Source organism: Epinephelus lanceolatus, chromosome 5 (genome assembly GCF_041903045.1).
Source record: "Epinephelus lanceolatus isolate andai-2023 chromosome 5, ASM4190304v1, whole genome shotgun sequence".
NCBI lineage: Eukaryota > Metazoa > Chordata > Actinopteri > Perciformes > Serranidae > Epinephelus > Epinephelus lanceolatus.
The window spans coordinates 209,617-232,207 of record NC_135738.1 but is presented as its reverse complement, the minus strand read 5'-3'; the positions used below and the strand labels follow the sequence as shown (position 1 = coordinate 232,207).

General features: G+C 45.9%; 1 protein-coding gene across 13 annotated transcripts in view; it reads right to left on the bottom strand.

Moving 5' to 3' along the window:
* Window positions 1-22,591, bottom strand: part of LOC117261996 (pleckstrin homology domain-containing family A member 7-like) — a 206,565-nt gene that overhangs the window by 1,215 nt on the left and 182,759 nt on the right. For 11 of the 13 annotated variants that reach the window (XM_078167541.1, XM_078167543.1, XM_078167547.1 and 8 more), the window contains 14 exons: window positions 20,991-21,056; window positions 19,130-19,210; window positions 17,010-17,159; window positions 13,236-13,337; window positions 12,626-12,737; window positions 10,941-11,071; window positions 10,588-10,782; window positions 10,380-10,476; window positions 9,721-9,803; window positions 7,966-8,229; window positions 1,722-1,901; window positions 877-1,010; window positions 496-629; window positions 212-250 (listed from right to left, as the gene is read on the bottom strand). In XM_078167541.1, coding sequence (XP_078023667.1) covers window positions 212-250; window positions 496-629; window positions 877-1,010; window positions 1,722-1,901; window positions 7,966-8,229; window positions 9,721-9,803; window positions 10,380-10,476; window positions 10,588-10,782; window positions 10,941-11,071; window positions 12,626-12,737; window positions 13,236-13,337; window positions 17,010-17,159; window positions 19,130-19,210; window positions 20,991-21,056 — 1,768 coding nt within the window. Of the gene's footprint in view, window positions 1-211; window positions 251-495; window positions 630-876; window positions 1,051-1,721; window positions 1,902-7,965; window positions 8,230-9,720; window positions 9,804-10,379; window positions 10,477-10,587; window positions 10,783-10,940; window positions 11,072-12,625; window positions 12,738-13,235; window positions 13,338-17,009; window positions 17,160-19,129; window positions 19,211-20,990; window positions 21,057-22,591 lie in introns of those variants that run through there. The other 2 variants (XM_078167542.1, XR_013491559.1) reach the window with 2 other exon arrangements.

Sequence of the window (22,591 nt, the reverse complement as noted above, 5' to 3'; positions counted from 1 at the left end):
CACACACAGTGATGTGACTGGGAGCAGTTTCACAGCAGCCCTGAGACTTCGCTTCAATCAGGACACAAAAAATGAAAACACCTCATGTACGTCACCAACAGACATTAAAGAAAATAGGTTTATGGTTTTTGTCTCCAGTCTGTGCACACTCCTGAGCCACACCAAACCAGATACACAACACAACACCACCCAGAAGGAAAGTGACAGGTACCTGGACCAGACCTGCTCACCGACTCCGGACACTCGGTCCCTGCACACCAGGGACAGATGACATGTCTAACATGACTCCTGTGTCTCTGTCTGTCAGCACAGGTTTGAGGTTCACAGGACAGTTGTACACAGGATATTTTAGTCCGTCTTTAGTTCTTAATGGGGCTGGCGAGTTTTTAGGGTGAAGGTTAGGATCATTGAAGTTGAGGTTTTGAGGGTTTAGGGAGAACATGTGTCACAGCTGTGATGGCTGATGGTTAGTTTGAGGTCCAGCTGGTCACTCACCTGCCACCTGTTTGCTCTTGCGCGAGGCCTCTGAGGCCAGCGCCTGAGACACGTCCATGATCCTCTCCTGCTGCTGCAGAGCTGAGTCCAGCTCACTGAAGTCCAGCGATGCCGACGGCTGGATGTTCTGAAAACTGTTGGAGGGACACAAAGACTGTTAACCAGTGGATTCATGAACACCACACTGACTATATGGATCACCATTCAGACCTTTATTTCCATGTACAGTACATCTGAAGCCCGTGGCAGCCATTTTAAACTCAATCAATACATTTGTCTGAGAGCAGACACAGAATATTGAACATCGTCCCTTTGAATACCAACACTGTCCCTGTGTTAAAGAACCAAAACCAGTATCAACCTAGCTCCAGGGTCATGTACCTGGATTTGGCCAGGAGGTTCTTGATGCGTTGGGCCCGGCGGGAGCGTTCCTCCAGCTCCTCTGGACTCAGAGGCTCATCAGGGTCGGACTCTACGTAGCGCTCTGGGATGGGAACTTTTCTGGGTTTGGACAGCTGCATGTTGGACACAGGTCGTCAGTGTTAAAGTCTGCCTCTGGGCACGTTTGAGACATAAAAATACTGACATGATTTTTTCCCAAAGTTTTGAGTGAACGTCACACTGGATTTGAAAAAGGTTGCTGAGAGTAAGAGTATAAAAGCCTTCTCTAAGGTTTTCTCATTTCTATTTTTTCCACAGATGTTTTATCAGAGAACAAACCCTGCTGCACGTCTTTGTTCAAATACTGAAAGAAAGTTTTCTTCATATTAAAACAGTCATTACGTGTCTGTGGCCTCTTTGATCCGTGCTGACAATGAGGCAGCACAGAGGTGTTGTCTCTTCTAGACGGATAAAGACAGACAGCTGGTTGATGAGTTGTTTGAAGGAGTTTAACTCAGGTTCATCTGGGTTTTTCTTTCAGCTGTGAAAAGATGTTTTTGTCTTTTTGTTCAACAGTTCATTCATCAGTTTGGGCTCTCTCTATCAGATCTGTGTTCCTCATTAAGCTACTAATGAAGAAAGGTGAACACAAGTACAGAGGACCTGCATTGTGTTCAGAAGGTGATGATGAAGATCAAGTGGATTCTACTTTCTTTAAACGTGTTTGAGCAATCAATGAAAACAGTAAAACCTGAGATGAGCAGTAAATTCTTTTGTTCTTGAGGTTGTGCAGACAAACAGATCTCATCCATGTTATGATGCTGATATGAGTGATGTGTCTCTACCTCTCGGCTGATGTCCAGGTCATAGTCGAGAGGCTCCACATCCACCTCTCGTATGTGTGTGGTTGTAGCTGTCACTGTCACCCACTCATCTGATTGGATCCTTCGTCTCTCTTTGGCGTGACTCCACCCTTCGTCGCTCTGACCCTCTGCAGCGGCTCGCTCCTCCTGCCAATCAAACACCTGGAAAAACAGCAGCAGGACTCAGAGTTACGCAGCTGACAGTGACTAACAGATCAGCTGTTAACAGTTTCAGATCTGAGTCTTTAAAGGTCAAATAATTATTAATTATTCTGGACACGTGTGGGTAAAAGGTGTTGTGTGTTTATTATCAGGAAATTTAAAGGAGTTATTGAAATTATCGACACAGAGTTTCTTTCTGATCCAACCCAGGCTCAGTCTGACAGTTTACATATTTTGGAGTGTTAACGTTAGATCAGGAGCATACAAGGAGCTGAAGAGTTTTACATGATGGATGTTTTTCAAAGACTAAATTATTAGTTGATTAATCAGTTATTCAACTCATATTAAATTTGCAACAATGCTGATAATCAATAAAATTGTAAAGAATTTACTGCTTCGGCATCTTAAACCTAAGAATTTGCTGGTTGTCTTCTGTGATAGTAAACTGAACATGTGAACATGTTTGAGTGTCGGACTGTGGATCAGAGAAAATAAGGAATCTGAAGAAGTCGTATCGGGCGGAAACATTTCTACACAGCACAGAGATTAACTGAGAAATGAACTGCAGATAAAGAGATAATTAAAATAATCACTTTACAGATCAACGACGTGTTTATGTCCTTTAATAATCTCACAGACCCGTGTGGGGCTGTGACCGGACGGACGGAGGAGAGCAGTGATTGTCTCTCTCTCTGTGAGTTTATGGTGAAATGTAAAAACCAGCACTGACAGTGGTGCTGTCGTCTCCACTGTGGTCTGTCTGCTTTACTGAGTGTCTATAACAGATATATTATGTCTACAGTATATAATCTGTGATGTGTCTGCAGTGAGTCCAGTCCACTACAGTTTTTATAAACGTTGTCGTAATTAATGTGTGGATTCTTGACTTATGGCCAAGAACATGTTTTTTGAGGTCACAGTGATCTGAACACCAAAGTGTCATCAGTTCATCGTTCCCTCGTTCGTCAGACACTGAACGGATTTTAATCATCAAAAAAATGAGTATCAGTTCAAGTGTTTGATGTAATCAGAGTATTTTTACTGTTGGACCGTCCTGTATGACGTTCATGAGACTGGGACAGACAGACGTACCGACCTGAAGACAGAACGCCGCCGGTCATTAGTGAGGCCTTGTAATTACAGTAATAATTAATGTTAATTTTGACTGACGACCTCCACTGACACCATGACTGTCTCCAACTCCTCCTGTTGTTTCTGTCCATGATGACTGGCAGGACACGTGTTGATGTGACGGCCTGTTCATCTCTGGTGTCGTACTGTTAAACATACAGATACAGTCGCTCACCTGTCACCCCCACATGACAGGACGCCTGCAGACGGAGGAATCAAACTACAGTTACAGTTAAATAAGATAAGTCAGGAGGTCGACATGAGACCGCAAACACAAACTGATTCTGGAACAGGACGAGCATCAGGATGAGGCCTCGGCACTTTTATGTATGTGTGTATGTGTGTGTGTGTGTGTGTGTGTGTGTGTGCGCGCGGTGAGGGGTACTTGTGAGTAATCATCCAGGAGCATCAAAGCCATGCATCCTCCCCGCTCCAGCAGCGTGCAGCTCTGATCTGAGAGGAAACGTCCCCATGTAGTGCTCAGGACAGACACACAGACAGACAGACGCAGAGGGGACAGACAGACCCAGAGAGGACAGACAGACAGACCCAGAGGGGACAGACAGACCCAGAGGGGACAGACAGACCCAGAGGGAACAGACACACAGACAGACCCAGAGAGGACAGACAGACAGACGCAGAGGGGACAGACAGACCCAGAGAGGACAGACAGACAGACCCAGAGGGAACAGACAGACCCAGAGGGAACAGACACACAGACAGACCCAGAGAGGACAGACAGACACAGAGGGGACAGACGGACACAGAGGGGACAGACAGACCCAGGGAGGACAGACACACAGACAGACCCAGAGAGGACAGACGGACACAGAGGGGACAGACAGACCCAGAGAGGACAGACACACAGACAGACCCAGAGGGGACAGACAGACCCTGAGGAGACAGATGGACACAGATGGGACAGACAGACAGACAGACCCAGAGGGGACAGAGTAGGAAGGACACAGCCCACAGGAAGTTGAGAAGCCAGAAACTCTTTATTGTCCAGTGCAAACTTCTACATGATAGAAAAGAAAATGGAGGACAGAGTTTGTGCATTGCTTCTTTCTACCACAGGTGATTAGATGGTGATTATCAGGTCACCTCTCTAAGGTCTCTACTGTGTTCTACTCTTCACCTGCTGATTCTACTGTCTCTGTGAGCTGATATATATCATACTGAGCTGAGAGGGATTAAAACAATGATGCAGAAGAGCTTCAACATTAATGTGTGAGAGACAAACGAGGAGCGGACAGCGGTGCCACCAAGACACTGTAACAACACCAGGCTCTGAACTGTTGGAGACACCATAACAACACCAGGCTCTGAACTGTTGGAGACACCGTACCTACACCAGGCTCTGAACTGTTGGAGACACCGTACCTACACCAGGCTCTGAACTGTTGGAGACACCGTAACAACACCAGGCTCTGAACTGTTGGAGACACCGTACCTACACCAGGCTCTGAACTGCTGGAGACACCGTACCTACACCAGGCTCTGAACTGTTGGAGACACCGTACCTACACCAGGCTCTGAACTGTTGGAGACACCGTACCTACACCAGGCTCTGAACTGTTGGAGACACCGTAACAACACCAGGCTCTGAACTGTTGGAGACACCATACCTACACCAGGCTCTGAACTGCTGGAGACACCGTACCTACACCAGGCTCTGAACTGTTGGAGACACCGTACCTACACCAGGCTCTGAACTGTTGGAGACACCGTACCTACACCAGGCTCTGAACTGTTGGAGACACCGTACCTACACCAGGCTCTGAACTGTTGGAGACACTGTACCTACACCAGGCTCTGAACTGTTGGAGACACCGTACCTACACCAGGCTCTGAACTGTTGGAGACACCGTAACAACACCAGGCTCTGAACTGTTGGAGACACCGTAACAACACCAGGCTCTGAACTGCTGGAGACACCGTACCTACACCAGGCTCTGAACTGTTGGAGACACCGTACCTACACCAGGCTCTGAACTGTTGGAGACACCGTACCTACACCAGGCTCTGAACTGTTGGAGACACCGTACCTACACCAGGCTCTGAACTGTTGGAGACACCGTACCTACACCAGGCTCTGAACTGTTGGAGACACTGTACCTACACCAGGCCCTGAACTGTTGGAGACACCATAACAACACCAGGCTCTGAACTGCTGGAGACACCGTACCTACACCAGGCTCTGAACTGTTGGAGACACCATAACAACACCAGGCTCTGAACTGTTGGAGACACTGTACCTACACCAGGCTCTGAACTGCTGGAGACACCATAACAACACCAGGCTCTGAACTGTTGGAGACACTGTACCTACACCAGGCTCTGAACTGTTGGAGACACCGTACCTACACCAGGCTCTGAACTGTTGGAGACACTGTACCTACACCAGGCTCTGAACTGTTGGAGACACTGTAACAACACTAGGTTCTGAACTGTTGGAGACACCATAACAACACCAGGCTCTGAACTGTTGGAGACACCATAACAACACTAGGCTCTGAACTGTTGGAGACACCATAACAACACCAGGCTCTGAACTGCTGGAGACACCGTACCTACACCAGGCTCTGAACTGTTGGAGACACCGTACCTACACCAGGCTCTGAACTGTTGGAGACACCATAACAACACCAGGCTCTGAACTGCTGGAGACACCGTACCTACACCAGGCTCTGAACTGTTGGTCTGATAAACTCATTCATATAAAGAAGGAAACTTGGAGGAAGTGTTTATTATTTTTCACTGTCTTCAGAGATGCTGATAAAACAATGATCAGAATAAATCTCTTTAAGGAGCAGTGTGGAGGATTCAGTGCCGTCTATCAGTGAGGATTACAGATTACAGATTACAGATTACAACCATCTGAAACTTCTCCTGGTTAGAATTCATTCAGTGTTGATTGTTGAGGAGCTGAATTATTCACAGAGGTCTCTTCCTCTCAGAAACAAACACACCAGCTGATTGACACCAGGAAACACTCTGAACACACAGGGTCAGGTTATAAATCAGTGTTAGTCTTCAGATGAACTGAGGACGGTGAGAGGTGAAACGTCTATGAAACAGAACAAACAGAGCAGCTGAATTATCTAAATGAATAAAGATGGTTAAATAAATCTGTGTTTCTCTGACGTTGCTCTTTGCAGAGTTGATGCCAACTACAGTGTCTGACATGAACACATGAATGTCTCTATCTCAATCAATCAATCAATTTTATTTATAAAGCCCAATATCACAAATCACAATTTGCCTCACATGGCTTTACAGCATACGACATCCCTCTGTCCTTATGACCCTCACAGCTGATCAGGAAAAACTCCCCCAAAAAAACCCTTTAACGGGGAAAAAAACGGTAGAAACCTCAGTGTCAGTGTTTGGTTTGTCCGTTCTGGGCTACTGTAGAAACGTGGCGGTGCAACATGGCGACCTCGTAGACAAGGACCTGCTCCCTGTGTCGATATAAACGACTCAATCAATTCTTATTTAGGCTAATAAAAGAAAACACTAGTTAAAATCCTCCACAGTGGAGCTTTGACCTGTCGAACAGATTTTCAGTGATGACGCCGTCGCTCCTCGTTCAGCCTCGTTTTTATTGCATCTGGGCCGCGGGGCCTGAACCTGTCCTATATATCAATGATGCATAAAACAGCTCAGCGTAGGCCACTTCAACTGTACTCTGATAGAGTACAGACTCTCCTCACTGTAACCGTGGTAATGTGGTGATGAACCTCTGTCAGAGGATAACATAAACTGAACAGGAGAAAGGCTGATTAATGATGATGATGATCTAAATCAGTGTAAACATGTCTGATGCTGGTGGAACAGAGGAAATAAAGACGCTCTGGTCTGAAGACGTACCAGAGGATCACAGACTGTGTATTGCTCTCTGTTACAGGGACTTGTGGGAAATGTAGTCAGATTACAGGCAGCTCTCACAGCAGTCTGGTTACAATGTGTTAGTCTGTCAATCCACCAATCAGGTCATTATTACTGTCTCGTTATCTTAAAGGAAGACTTTGACATTTTAGAGTGTTGTTAGCATTGTTAGCATTCCTCACTGAACCCAGACGACACCAGGAAGTACAAACTGGATCCACTGTGAATGTCAAAGTGTTCCCTCAGACCAGCAGAGTCTCCACATCGTCCTGACTGAGCTCTGATGTCACACAGAGAACCAACCTTCATTGTCTCTGAGGTGGAGACTCTGCTTCACACTTGTTAATTCAAATGTTGATTAAGGAGGTAAATTTGGGACAAAGGCAGTAAAACAAGGCACTTGGATTAGACGTGAAGAAAAGAAAGCAGGGAGGTGTGATCATGATTTGTGCCAAATGTGTCGCCTCTTTCTTCATCTCATCAACCTGAATACTCGACTCTGTCACTTCTCGCCGTTCCTTTGCTCCTCTAAATTCTCTTGATACCAAATCTCTACAAAATATACCTGTACAGCTGTGTTCTGAAAATATCCCTCAGTAAATAAATAAAGGTGTGTGATGTACAGAGACGGGCTCTTCTGTCTACTTCCTGCTGACACATCATCTCCTCTTCCTCTCAGTGGCGTTACATTCAGAATTGTGTCAGTGAGGTCCCACCAGGGGGCAGCATGTGGTAACCAGGTTCACTTTGAACCTTTAATAATATTAAATAAAGAAGGAGCGCCTGTCCAACACGAGCCGAGTATCTGTTCCCTGTGCTCTCTCACTGTTCTTAAAGCATGAACCAACCTAACCACCCAGCCACTGTAAGTCCCGCCCATCTAGCATGTTAGTGCTAATGTCAACAAGGCAGAGTGAGCTAACGTGTTAGCCTTCCTGCTGAGTTATTATGTGGCTGGGGGCTGGAGGGGGGCGTAGCAGCAGTGGTGAAGGTGGTGCTCCCTGTGTCTGCTGCTGCTGCGCGGGGGTGGGGGGTAACGTACGGAGGCCGGCGCGTCAGAGGTGCTGGAGGGCAGCCTGGAGGAGGACGAGGAGCGTTGGGTGCTGACGGTGGAGGTGGACAGGCCTGCGCATGAGCGTTCGCCCTGGCTGAGGTTCCTCTTGCGCTCGCGAACGAGTGCCTTCTGGTGGCGCTTCATCCGCTCCAGCTGCTCCTCAGCCGTCATCCGTCCTCGAGGCTGGATGCTCGGGAGCTGCAGGGCTTCCGTAGGAGACGACAGGCGCTCCAAGGCACTCTTAGGTCTCTCCTGTGAGACAGGAAGGAAGGAGACAGGGACAATTTGAACAAGCACAGGACCGATACATGAGGGAGAGGACGGACGGATAATGAGGTCGATTCAGAACGAACTCAACAAGAATGAAATCAAAGACAGACAGGAAGTAAAGGAGGAGAAAGACAGGATATAAACAGTGACATCATCCAGTAGAGCCAAAGGTGTATTATCATGACTTCACGCAGATACAGACATGTTGGAGTCCCCCCCATCAGGCACACAGATCATCAGCCGTGCAAATCAGCCACGTAGATCATCATCCACACAGATCATCATCCACACAGATCATCAGCCACACAGATCATCAGCCGCGCGGATTATCATCCACACAGATCATCATCCACACAGATCATCATCCACACAGATCATCAGCCACAGATCATCAGCCGCGCGGATTATCATCCACACAGATCATTAGCCACACAGATCATCATCCACACAGATCATCAGCCACACAGATCATCATCCACACAGATCATCATCCACACAGATCATTAGCCACACAGATCATCATCCACACAGATCATCAGCCACACAAATCATCATCCACACAGATCATCAGCCACACAGATCATCATCCACACAGATCATCAGCCACACAGATCATCATCCACACAGATCATCATCCACACAGATCATCATCCACACAGATCATCAGCCACAGATCATCAGCCGCGCGGATTATCATCCACACAGATCATTAGCCACACAGATCATCATCCACACAGATCATCAGCCACACAGATCATCATCCACACAGATCATCATCCACACAGATCATTAGCCACACAGATCATCATCCACACAGATCATCAGCCACACAAATCATCATCCACACAGATCATCAGCCACACAGATCATCATCCACACAGATCATCATCCACACAGATCATCACCCACACAGATCATCATCCACACAGATCATCAGCCACACAGATCATCATCCACACAGATAATCATCCACACAGATCATCAGCCACACAGATCATCACCCACATAGATCATCACCCACACAGATCATCAGCCACACAGATCATCATCCACACAGATAATCATCCACACAGATCATCAGCCGCACAGATCATCACCCACATAGATCATCATCCACACAGATCATCATCCACACCATCACCTGCTCCTCCCTCTACCTCTAACCTCTGCCCCTCTGTCCTGTCTGTCCTCTCTCCTCTCTGTCCTCTGCCCACTCTGTCCTGTCTGTCCTCTCTCTTCTCTGTCCTCTCCCCTCTCTGTCCTGTCTGTCCTCTCTCTTCTCTGTCCTCTCCCCTCTCTGTCCTCTGCCCACTCTGTCCTCTGGCCTGTCTGTCCTCTCTCCTCTCTGTCCTCTCTGCCCTCTGTCCTGTCTGTCCCCTCTCCTCTGCCCTCTTTGTCCTCTGATGTAGCCTGACATGGTCCAGCTGATCTCAGGTACATTCAGACACCTCCACCCTTGTTGTCTCCACTCACCTTGGGGGCAGAGCTCCCGGGGCCTCGTCTCAGGGTGACGTAGGACGTGATGGAGTTGGACTGGTTCAGTCGAGACGTCGGTCCTGACAGACAGAGACATGATAACAACGAGACAACAAATCAACACATTCAGGTTTCAGCTATAAAGTTTCAAAAGTCACAAGGTCAAACTGAAACTGACAGGACGAGAAACCCAAACTTATTCTGTCATGTATGGACACTGGGGAAATAAATTCTGACTCTTAATTACTACACATAAAAAAATATTTTCTTCAAGGGTCTCAGAAGAATTTTAATAAGGTTGAAACATCTCTGAGAAACATCAGATAAACTCTGGATCATTTATTTCACCTGATAAATACAAATCACAGTTTCACAGGTTTTCACTGATGAATCTTCAAGAGATTTAATTTATTAACTCGTCTGTGAATAAACAAACTGAAGGAATTTAATTAAAGTTTGATCAGTCATTTTTTCTCATTTTAATCCTGTACAGAAAAAAACAAGTTTGTTTGCAGTAAGAAATATTTAAATTAGAAATAAGCACACGCTGATGGACTGTAGATCTTCAGAGAGATGGTTTAGTAAAAACTGCTCATAAATAATAATAATAGTAAATTAATGACGTGTATTTCCTGTTAAAGTATTTCCTGTGGTACCTTTACTCTGGAAATACTGATACTCAGCGTCAGCCGTGATGCTGTGGTGACTCAGTCCTGGCAGCTCCGGTTCACTCAGGTATGAACGCAGGTCAGTCTGAAATCAGAGAGAGTTACAGACAGGAAGTAGACATGATGTAGACAGGAAGTAGACAGGTGGTGCAGTCATAGTGTGGCAGGGTTATTCAGGTAGTAAATGACGGTATACCTTACAGTCTCCGTTGATGACATACTGTCCGCTCTCCCTGTCCCTCTTCCTCTCATCTGATTGGCGTTTCAGCCCACGTACCGACGTGTGGCGGATGACCGAGGCCTCTTTGGGGAGAGGCGGCACCACAGGGGGCGTCTCCTCGTAGTCATAGAGGCGAGGCAGTGGTGGCCTGGGTGGGGCGGTGTCCTCGGCCTGGACAGGAAGCACACAGAAGCAGGATTTAACCACATGTACTGCTGAGTCAGGGTTTCTAACACAGAACTCTTAAATCAGACTGAATCCAACAGGAAGTCCTCAACCTTAACAGGAAGTCCGCTCTGCTCTGTCTCAGAAGGACGACCGACACTCACCCAGTTTGGCACAGAACTGTGAGGCAGCGTCTGGGACAGGATGCTGGGGACGGAGCTGCGAGGAGGAGGCTGCACCTCTGTGCTGAGACAAGGCACTGCCAGCTCCGACACTGAAGGCACTAGTTTCCTCTCTGATGGAGACAATGTGGACAGACAGACACACAGACAGACACACAAACACATAGAGACAGACACACAGACACACAGACAAACACACAGAGACAGACACACACAGACACACAAACACAGACACACAGACACACAGACACAGACACACAGACACACAGACAAACACACAGAGATAGACACACAAACACACAGAGACAGACACACAAACACAGACACACAGACACACAGACACACAAACACACATACACACAGAGACAGACACACACAGACACACAGAGACAGACACACACACACAGACACACAGACACACAGAGACAGACACACAAACACAGACACACAAACACACAGACACACAGACACACATACACACAGAGAGACACACACAGACACACAGAGACAGACACACACACACACAGACACACAGACACACAGAGACAGACACACAAACACAGACACACAGACACAGACAGACACACAAACACACAGAGACAGACACACAGAGACAGACACACACACACACAGACACACAGACACACAGAGACAGACACACAAACACAGACACACAGACACAGACAGACACACAAACACAGAGACACAGACACAGACACACAAACACACAGAGACAGACACACACAGACACACAGACAGACACACAGAGACAGACACACAAACAGACACACAGACACAGACACACAAACACACAGAGACAGACACACACAGACACACAAACACACATACACACAGAGACAGACAGACACACAGACACACAGACACAGACACACACAGGCACACAGACACACACACACAGGCACACACACACAGACACACACAGGCACACAGACACACAAGGCACACAGACACACAGACACACACACACACACAGACACACAGACACACAGGCACACAGACAGACACACAGACAGACACACACACAGACACACACACACACACACACACACATACACACACAGACACAGACACACACACAGACACACAGACAGACACACACACAGACACACACACACACACAGACACACACACACAGACAGACACACACAGACACACACACACAGACAGACATACAGACAGACACACACACAGACACACACACACACACAGACACACACACACACACAGACACACACACACACACAGACACACACACAGACACACAGACACAGCGAGACATGGTTAAATAAAAAGAGAAATAAAGGTTCAGCTGTAAAATGTGAGCAGGTCTGACATTGATCTACAATGAGGAGAGAGTTCACACCACGCTCACACAGAGAGGAGCAGAAACACACACACCAACTACAAAACACACGCACCTGCTACACAACACACACACCTGCTACACAATACACACACCAGATTGTGTTACTGAGTGAATATGTATTAACGTGTCTCTGATGTGAAAATGTTGACGAGGTCAAACCTGTGCCTCTTCTTAAAAACTGTCTGATCTCAGCTGTGAACGAATAAATTGTGTGTCTTTCTTTATAAAAGACAAAGTGTCCTCAGGTGAGGATGTGTGCTGGGTTGCCATGGTAACCGACCTGGGTTCTGGACAGAGTCGATGGTGATCTTGTAGTTGGCTTTGCTGGCGCTCAATCCTCCCATCACGTCCTCGATCCTCCACAGCTCGCGCTTCATCTCAGCCTTCTCCTGCTGCGGAGTGACACACACACACACACACACACACACACACACACACACACACGTTACTGTTTCAGCTGGTTTTATTATGTTACACATTAAATAATTAACACAACATGTTGTCCTGTAAATGAAGAGCTGAGGAGAGAACTGTCAGGTGTCATCAGACAAACAGGAAGTGGATGATTTCTGTTAGATTTTAAACTATGTGGGCGCCATTCAATTCAATTCAATCAATTTTATTCAATTTCATCAGCCCAGTATCACCAATCACAGTTTGCCTCTGAGGCTTTACAACATACGACATCCTGCTGTGCTTTGGACCTTCACAGCTGATCAGGAAAACAATGGTAGAAAGCTCAGGAAGAGCAACTGAGGAGGGATCCCTCTTCCAGGACGGACAGACGTGCAATAGATGTCGTACAGAACAGATCAGATCAGCATAATAAATAAACCAGCAGGTGTCAGTGTGGAGCTGAAGCTGCTCTGAGCTGCAGTACCAGGTCTCACCTGAGGGGTGGCGCTGTCGTTCATGTGTGCCTGCAGTGCCGTCCTCAACTGCTCCACTGATCTCTCCAGCTGGATGTACTCCTCCCACGCCTGAGCCATCTCCTGCAGCGCGCGCACACACACACACACACACACACACACACACAAACACACACACACACACACACACAGACACACAGACACACACACAGACACACAGAGAGTCATAGTCTGCAGGTACACACACCTACACATCTCTACTGTCCTGTAGTGTCCTATAGTGTCCTGTAGTGTCCTGTAGTGTCCTATAGTGTCCTGTAGTGTCCTGTAGTGTCCTATAGTGTCCTGTAGTGTCCTATAGTGTCCTGTGGTGTCCTGTAGTGTCCTATAGTGTCCTGTAGTGTCCTATAGTGTCCTGTGGTGTCCTATAGTGTCCTGTGGTGTCCTGTAATGTCCTATAGTGTCCTATAGTGTCCTGTAGTGTCCTGTGGTGTCATATAGTGTCCTGTGGTGTCCTGTGGTGTCCTATAGTGTTCTTTAGTGTCCTGTAGTGTCCTATAATGTCCTGTAGTGTCCTATAGTGTCCTGTAGTGTCATGTGGTGTCCTGTGGTGACCTATAGTGTCCTATAGTGTCCTGTAGTGTCCTGTGGTGTCCTATAGTGTCCTGTAGTGTCCTGTAGTGTCCTATAATGGCCTGTAGTGTCCTATAGTGTTCTGCAGTGTCCTGTAGTGTCCTATAGCGTCCTATAGTGTCCTGTAGTGTCCTATAATGTCCTGTAGTGTCCTGTAGTGTCCTATAGTGTTCTGCAGTGTCCTATAGTGTCCTGTAGTGTCCTATAGCGTCCTATAGTGTCCTGTAGTGTCCTATAATGTCCTGTAGTGTCCTGTAGTGTCCTATAGTGTCCTGTAGTGTCCTATAGCGTCCTGTAGTGTCCTGTAGTGTGCTGTGGTGTCCTATAGTGTCCTGTAGTGTCCTATAGCGTCCTATAGTGTCCTATAGTGTTCTGCAGTGTCCTGTAGTGTCCTATAGTGTCCTGTAGTGTCTTATAGGGTCCTGTAGTGTTCTATAATATCATGTGGTGTCCTATAGTGTCCTGTAGTGTCCTGTAGTGTCCCGCAGTGTCCTGTGGTGTCCTATAATGTCCTGTAGTGTTCTATAGTGTCCTGTAGTGTCCTGTGGTGACCTATAGTGTCCTGTAGTGTCCTATAGTGTCCTGTATTGTCCTGTGGTGTCCTGTGGTGTACTATAGTGTTCTGTAGTGTCCTGTAGTGTCTTATAGTGTCCTGTAGTGTCCTACAGTGTCCTGTGGTGTCCTATAGTGTCCTGTAGTGTCCTGTGGTGTCCTGTGGTGTCCTATAGTGTCCTGTAGTGTCCTATAGTGTTCTGTAGTGTCCTGTGGTGTCCTATAGTGTCCTGTGGTGTCCTATAGTGTCCTGTAATGTTCTGTAGTGTCCTGTGGTGTCCTATAGTGTCCTGTAGTGTCCTATAGTGTCCTGTAGTGTTCTGTAGTGTCCTGTGGTGTCTTATAGTGTCCTGTAGTGTCCTATAGTGTCCTGTGGTGTCCTATAGTGTCCTGTAGTGTCCTATAGTGTTCTGTAGTGTCCTGTGGTGTTCTATAGTGTCCTGTGGTGTCCTATAGTGTTTTGTAGTGTCCTGTGGTGTCCTATAGTGTCCTGTGGTGTCCTATAGTGTCCTGTGGTGTCCTATAGTGTTCTGTAGTGTCCTGTAGTGTCCTGTGGTGTCCTATAGTGTCCTGTAGTGTTCTGTAGTGTCCTGTGGTGTCCTGTAGTGTCCTGTAGTGTCCTATAGTGTCCTGTAGTGTCCTGTGGTGTCCTATAGTGTCCTGTGGTGTCCTATAGTGTCCTGTAGTGTTCTGTAGTGTCCTGTGGTGTCCTATAGTGTCCTGTAGTGTTCTGTAGTGTCCTGTGGTGTCCTATAGTGTCCTATAGTGTCCTGTGGTGTCCTATAGTGTCCTGTAGTGTCCTATAGTGTTCTGTAGTGTCCTGTGGTGTCCTATAGTGTTCTATAGTGTCCTGTAGTGTCCTATAGTGTTCTGTAGTGTCCTGTGGTGTCCTATAGTGTCCTGTGGTGTCCTATAGTGTCCTGTAGTGTCCTATAGTGTTCTGTAGTGTCCTGTGGTGTCCTATAGTGTCCTGTAGTGTCCCGCAGTGTCCTGTGGTGTCCTATAGTGTCCTGTGGTGTCCTATAGTGTTCTGTAGTGTCCTGTAGTGTCTTATAGTGTCCTGTAGTGTCCTATAGTGTCCTGTGGTGTCCTATAGTGTCCTATAGTGTCCTGTAGTGTCCTGTGGTGTCCTGTGGTGTCCTATAGTGTCCTGTAGTGTCCTATAGTGTTCTGTAGTGTCCTGTGGTGTCCTATAGTGTCCTGTGGTGTCCTATAGTGTTCTGTAGTGTCCTGTGGTGTCCTATAGTGTCCTGTGGTGTCCTATAGTGTCCTGTAGTGTCCTATAGTGTCCTGTAGTGTTCTGTAGTGTCCTGTGGTGTCCTATAGTGTCCTGTGGTTTCCTATAGTGTTCTGTAGTGTTCTGTAGTGTCCTGTGGTGTCCTATAGTGTCCTGTGGTGTCCTATAGTGTTCTGTAGTGTCCTGTAATGTCCTATAGTGTCCTGTGGTTTCCTATAGTGTTCTGTAGTGTCCTATAGTGTCCTGTGGTGTCCTATAGCGTTCTGTAGTGTCCTATAGTGTCCTGTAGTGTCCTATAGTGTCCTGTGGTGTCCTATAGTGTTCTGTAGTGTCCTGTGGTGTCCTATAGTGTCCTGTAGTGTCCTATAGTGTTCTGTAGTGTCCTGTGGTGTCCTATAGTGTCCTGTGGTGTCCTATAGTGTCCTGTGGTGTCCTATAGTGTTCTGTAGTGTCCTGTGGTGTCCTATAGTGTTCTGTAGTGTTCTGTAGTGTCCTATAGTGTCCTGTAGTGTCCTATAGTGTCCTGTAGTGTTCTGTAGTGTCCTGTGGTGTCTTATAGTGTCCTGTAGTGTCCTATAGTGTCCTGTAGTGTCCTATAGTGTTCTGTAGTGTCCTGTGGTGTCCTATAGTGTCCTGTGGTGTCCTATAGTGTCCTGTAGTGTTCTGTGGTGTCCTATAGTGTCCTGTAGTGTTCTGTAGTGTCCTGTGGTGTCCTATAGTGTCCTATAGTGTCCTGTGGTGTCCTATAGTGTCCTGTAGTGTCCTATAGTGTTCTGTAGTGTCCTGTGGTGTCCTATAGTGTCCTGTGGTGTCCTATAGTGTCCTGTAGTGTTCTGTGGTGTCCTATAGTGTCCTGTAGTGTCCTATAGTGTCCTGTAGTGTTCTGTGGTGTCCTATAGTGTCCTGTAGTGTCCTATAGTGTCCTGTGGTGTCCTATAGTGTCCTGTAGTGTCCTATAGTGTTCTGTAGTGTCCTGTGGTGTCCTATAGTGTTCTATAGTGTCCTGTAGTGTCCTATAGTGTTCTGTAGTGTCCTGTGGTGTCCTATAGTGTTCTATAGTGTCCTGTAGTGTCCTATAGTGTTCTGTAGTGTCCTGTGGTGTCCTATAGTGTCCTGTAGTGTCCTGTGGTGTCCTATAGTGTCCTATAGTGTCCTGTAGTGTCCTGTAGTGTCCTATAGTATGCTGTGGTGTCCTGTAGTGTCCTGTAGTATGCTGTGGTGTCCTGTAGTGTCCTATAGTATGCTGTGGTGTCCTGTAGTGTCCTATAGTGTCCTGTGGTGTCCTGTAGTGTCCTGTAGTGTCCTATAGTATGCTGTGGTGTCCTGTAGTGTCCTATAGTGTCCTGTAGTGTCCTGTAGTGTCCTGTAGGTACCGTGGACAGACGGGATATCTGGGCCCTGATGGTGACCAGGTCCTCCTGCAGCAGTCTCTGTTGGTAGGCGATCTTGTGGACGTGGGCCGGCTGCTCCTGGTACTGCTCCATCTGCTGGTGGGACACGTCCAACACACTCTCCAACTTGTCCTGAGGGGACAGAGAGACACGCAGCATCACGTCAACCAAAGCTGCTCTGAGACTTTTTCAGTCCCATTCAACATGTTTCCTAACGTCAGTTATGAACCAATAGGATCTGACCTCACTTCCTGTTTTAATCACAGTGACAACATGTCTCCTGTTCTCTTATTACAGTCTCTGAGAGGTGACCCAGGCTCCTGGAAATTAAATTTATTATTTTTATTTTTATTTTTATTGGTATTATTATTATTCTTATTATTATTATTACTATTGTTATTATTTATCCCTCTGTTGCCCTCTGAGCTGTTTAGAGTCACACTTTTATTCCAGACCATACATTACACATATAATTACATATATAATTACATATATAACTACAAATATAATTACACATATAATTACATAATACATTACACACATGTGTGTGTCTTTCGGACCTGTGTGTTAATGACAAAAAAAGAGTGAAAAAAATTGGATTTCCCCTCAGTGTGATTAATAAAGTATTTAAATAAATATTAAATAAAAATAATAATAAATTATACATATAATTACATATATAATTACACATATAATTAAATACATTTATGGTTTTGTCCCGCAGCCCTATGAGACCTGATGTGAACTCTGAATGTCTGTCATTGTAATTTATGTCATCATCATCTTCACAAAAAATTTTGAAATCTTCAAACTTATGCTGCGTTCGTTTTGTACTCGGAGGTTGGAAATTCCCAGTTCCCAGTCTGAAGTTTAAACTCGAACGCACACTGAGATCGGATTTCCAACTCAGAAACTCAGAGCAACCGCATCAACCCTGACTTACGAATTCAAGATGGCTGCCGGTCACATACGCTGTGAGTAAACACTCTGCTAAAGTACTGTTTATAGCAATTCTATCTTATTTGTTTTACATTAGGTCAGCCTCGTCTGTGGCTTTCATCAGTAGGAGTGCATGATGGGTTTGAAGCTGTCTTTACTCAACAAAGGGCAACAAAGGCTTTCTTGCGGACGTCCATGTTTTTTTTTTTTTTCGACTTGTCCACCGTCGTCAGTGAGAATGCAAAAACTGTTGTCAACTCAGAGGTGATGTCATTCCCACTTCTGACTTCCGACCTCTGAGTACAAAACAAACGCAGTTTAATAAATTAATGTAATATATTTATTATCTATTTCATCATGTGATGAGCTGGCAGCACTCACACGTGTCACATGACAGTAAGCTGTCACATTAATCACCGAGCTGTTACTTGGACCTGAAGCATTTATTCACTCAGGTGCATTTTGTCTTTGAGGATATGTGATGACAGGAGGTTTGTGTCTGATCAAAGAGGTGGTGAATAAATATAATATATATCAACACATGTGTAAACCAGCTGTGTGTAGTTTTTGGTTCTTATCAATGTGTGCTCTGATCCATCTGTTTTATAAATACAAACGTGACGACCTGAATAAATATTAATATTTAACTCTAGCTTCACAGATCTGATCACTGTGTTAATAAATATGTGTGACATTGTTTAACATGTATGTACAGACTGTTGACGATGTTAGCTCCGCCCATCTGACCACCTGACCTGCAAATGTCAGGTTACAGGTGTGTGTTGAGTTTGAGACTCTTTTGTGATTTTCAGCTTCAAACCGATCCATGAACACACGCTGCATTTAAGTGCTGCTGTAAAACTGGGACATCTGGGTTTTTAGTGAATTTGTCTGTGATGTCAAAGCGTGAAAGAGGTTTTTTAAAAAGTCCGAGCAGCTTGTCACCTCTCGGTTAGAACACGTACATTAAATAACTCCAGGCTCCATACCGAGGCCTGGAGATGTGAACATATGATTTAAAAGAGGATCTTCAGCTGTGACTCCTCTGATATCAGCTCTGTCCCTGAATGTGACACCGTCATGTCATATCTGAACACGCTGGTCCGTCAGCCTGCCTGACGTCAGCTGATATGGTGAGACGGTGTAACCAGCTGGGTTCGTACCTTGTCCTTCTTCAGGGAGCTGATCCTGACCTCCAGATCTTTGAGGATCTTGTCCTGCTCACACAGCCGACTTAGTTTCACCTGCAGGGGGAGACAGAGAGCGCAGTGAGCAGGTGACCTCTGCTAATGAAGTTAATGACAGCTTCCTCTCGTCTCTGCAGCTGCAGATAAACCGTGTGTTTGTGAACATCTGCGAGCACGGCGGTCTGTGACCACGGAGCTGGACTCGTGGTGTAATTAACATGAGTGAGCTTGTTACACAGAGTGGGCGTGACCCACCTGACACTGTTAATTACAGTGTCAGCAGCTCTCGTTAATTAATCCTCCGTTAGCGTGGACCCTTCATCATCCTGCGGTAAAACAAACACTGATGTCAGACGGTCGTGATTCTGCAGCTCCGTGTGAACAAAATGCTCACACACACACGCACGCACACACACGCACACAAACACACACACACACACACACACACACACACACACACACACACACACCTCATGAATCATTCATGCTGTTGTTGTCTCCACGGTGATGTCGATGTTGGATCTAATCAAATATTCATGGCAGACAGCGCTCTCATAAAATGTTTAAACAGCTGAGAAATAGAGGAGAAATAATCAAACCTGTGGAGGATAGTTTGACTTATTAAACTGAAGCAGGTGTAACAGTTACCTGTTCACACTCTCACCCTCAAAATGAAACTTTATCAGTCCTCCAAACTTTTTACACAACGTCCAGATTCTCATCTTCATCACTGTTCACTGTGTTGATCTGCAGCCGTCTGAGCCGCTCACTTAACACACTGAAACTGAGTGTCTACTGAGACTCAGATGTTATCTTAATAAATGGACAGAAATCCTTCACACACTAAATCATCATTTGACGTCAGAATCCAGAAGAGCTGAACATTCTTGATGAACTGAAGTCACCTGGGTCCATATTTAACTTCAGCAAGACTACGTCAAAGCTGAGTTTACTCAGACAGCTGCTGCACAACAATCACAGTCTCATTGATCACGTCAGAAGGTCAGGACATCACTCCCACCTGAGTAACAGTCTGGTGCACGGCGGAGGAGCGTGTCTGTGTGAGCAGTACAGGGCTCCTGATGGGAAATGTTTTATATCACAACATGTTAGATCATCTGACATGATAAATGAGACTGTGATTGTTCTGCAGCTCTGTGAGAGGCTGTGAACTGATGTTCAACGTCGACCTCTGTGACTTCAGTTATTCATGAATGTTCACCTGTTTTTGGATTCTTCGTTCACCGAGGACACGACTGGAAAATAAGTTTAAATCACAAATTTGCCTGAAAACAAAGAAAGTGAGCCACAATTTTCTTTAAACTTCAATCAGTAATAGAAAATGTTGGACTGAAGCTGCACCTAATAATTGTTTTCATTACCGATCAATCTGACAGTTATTTTCACAATTGATCAATTAATTATTTGGTTTATAAAATGTATAAAAACTTGTCCAGAGACCAAAGTGACATCTTCACATTGCTTCTTTTCAGTTATGATGAGAAATGACAAAGAAAAGCTGCAAATTATTAAAGTTAAGAAGCTAGAAAATGTTGGATGTTTGTACTTGACAAATAACTTGATGATTAACTGATTATCAAAACATTTTCTTTCAGTCGACTCATCAATATATTGACTAATCATTGCAGCTGAATGTTGGTAACATTTTCCAGACTTTTGGATTTGATGAAGTTCAGTATGTGATGAGTATAAATGAAGTTTTCTTGGCCGAGCGCTTCACTTCCCCACACTGAGGTGACAGTCTCCTCCACAGCGTCATGAATCAAAGTGTGTTTAATGCAGCAACATTTTAAGGAGCCGTGAAGCTCGTACTTACGTCCACATCACTTTCTGCCACCTTGACAGGTTTCCCAGAATCCTTCAGCGTCTGACTTCCTGCGACCTGGAGATGAAAACAAAACATGTTCAGGTGTGAACACAGTGTGTGAGGCGTGGTAGATACAGAGAGAAGCTACAAACTACAGCTACACGAGGCAGAGACAGACTTCACCTCGTGTTCATGACAACATGGGTGACATCTGAAACACAGAATCAGCTCCTGCCATGAAGAACACTACGACTATGGACACTTTGAAGCCCTGCACGATCTGACTCATCAATAAACCCTCTGAACACTTAATGACATCCCGTCAGGATAAAAAGTCAGAAAGTTTTTATTTTGGCAACAAACCTTGGATTTTGAGTTTTACTGACAGGCTTCTACAGTGTGAGATTAACTTCCTAAAAACAGTAACAGGAGTTTTTAAAGTGGGGCTGTACGAGGCTCTGCTCCACAGTCAGTGTGTTACCTACAGCTGGCGTCAGCTGGCATGTTCCCTGGTTGGTGCTGCAGGATGGAGTCTGAAACGGAAGCTAATGTATCTACTGCTGTGGGCAGGGTCAGCAATAACATGTATTTCAGACACCTAAAAAAAGTTTATGACAATATACGTGTCGCTATACTGAGAATATTCTCACTGCTTCACCTTCAGACAGCTCGATCTGACAGTGAAGATGTTCAAGTCTTCATCTCATCTATGCGCCAGTGATTTAACATGAGTGAACACGGAGCTGCTGGTCGACTGCTGCCTCCATCACTTAGTGTGTTTGTGTTACTGTGTGACTTTGCTGTTGTAAAGGGTTAATTCAGATTCACCAAAGTGGCACAAACTAACAAACTGATGGAGGCAGCTGTCGACCAGCAGCTCCATGTTCACTCACTGGTTTTCTCTGAAGAGAGCAGCTTCACTCTCCTGTCAGAAACCACTGTCTGACATTAAGGTCAAAGTGTTCACATTTAATACAGTGAACACCTAAACTGAATTTTTTAGGTGTCTACAACACCTGTTGTCACTGACCCCGCCCACAGCAGGACCTCTCTGAGCTTCATGTCAGACTCCTGTCTGCCTCTCCAAACTGCTGACTGACATCTACAGTGGGTCACACACTGACTGTGGATCAGTACAGTACAGTACAGTCGCACTTTAAAACACCTCAACTGTCTCTTTACAACAGAGCACACGTGTCAATTCACCAGATCATCAGTTTAAACTGACGTCAGCTCTTTGTTGTGTTTGTAAATGATTGGTTGAGGACGACGTGCTCGTGTTGGACAGATCACAGTGGAGACACAGTAGAGTCCTGTGTTCATGTCAAGGAGGTGCAGCGTTTCAGAGACGATGGTAGAAGCAGCTGGCTTTTCAACCACCGGGCCACAGCCACGACACATGCACTGCCGAGCCATCCCATGCCCACTTCTCAACAGCATCGTTACATCACCATGGGGTGGGGGTGGGGGGGTGGGGGTTCAAAGGTCACATCTGATGCCAGTCAAGCTGTGAATGTGGTGCTGTGAGCGATGGGATGGTCCTTCTACAACAGAGACTGTCTAAACACACACGCACACACACACACACACACACACACACACACACACAC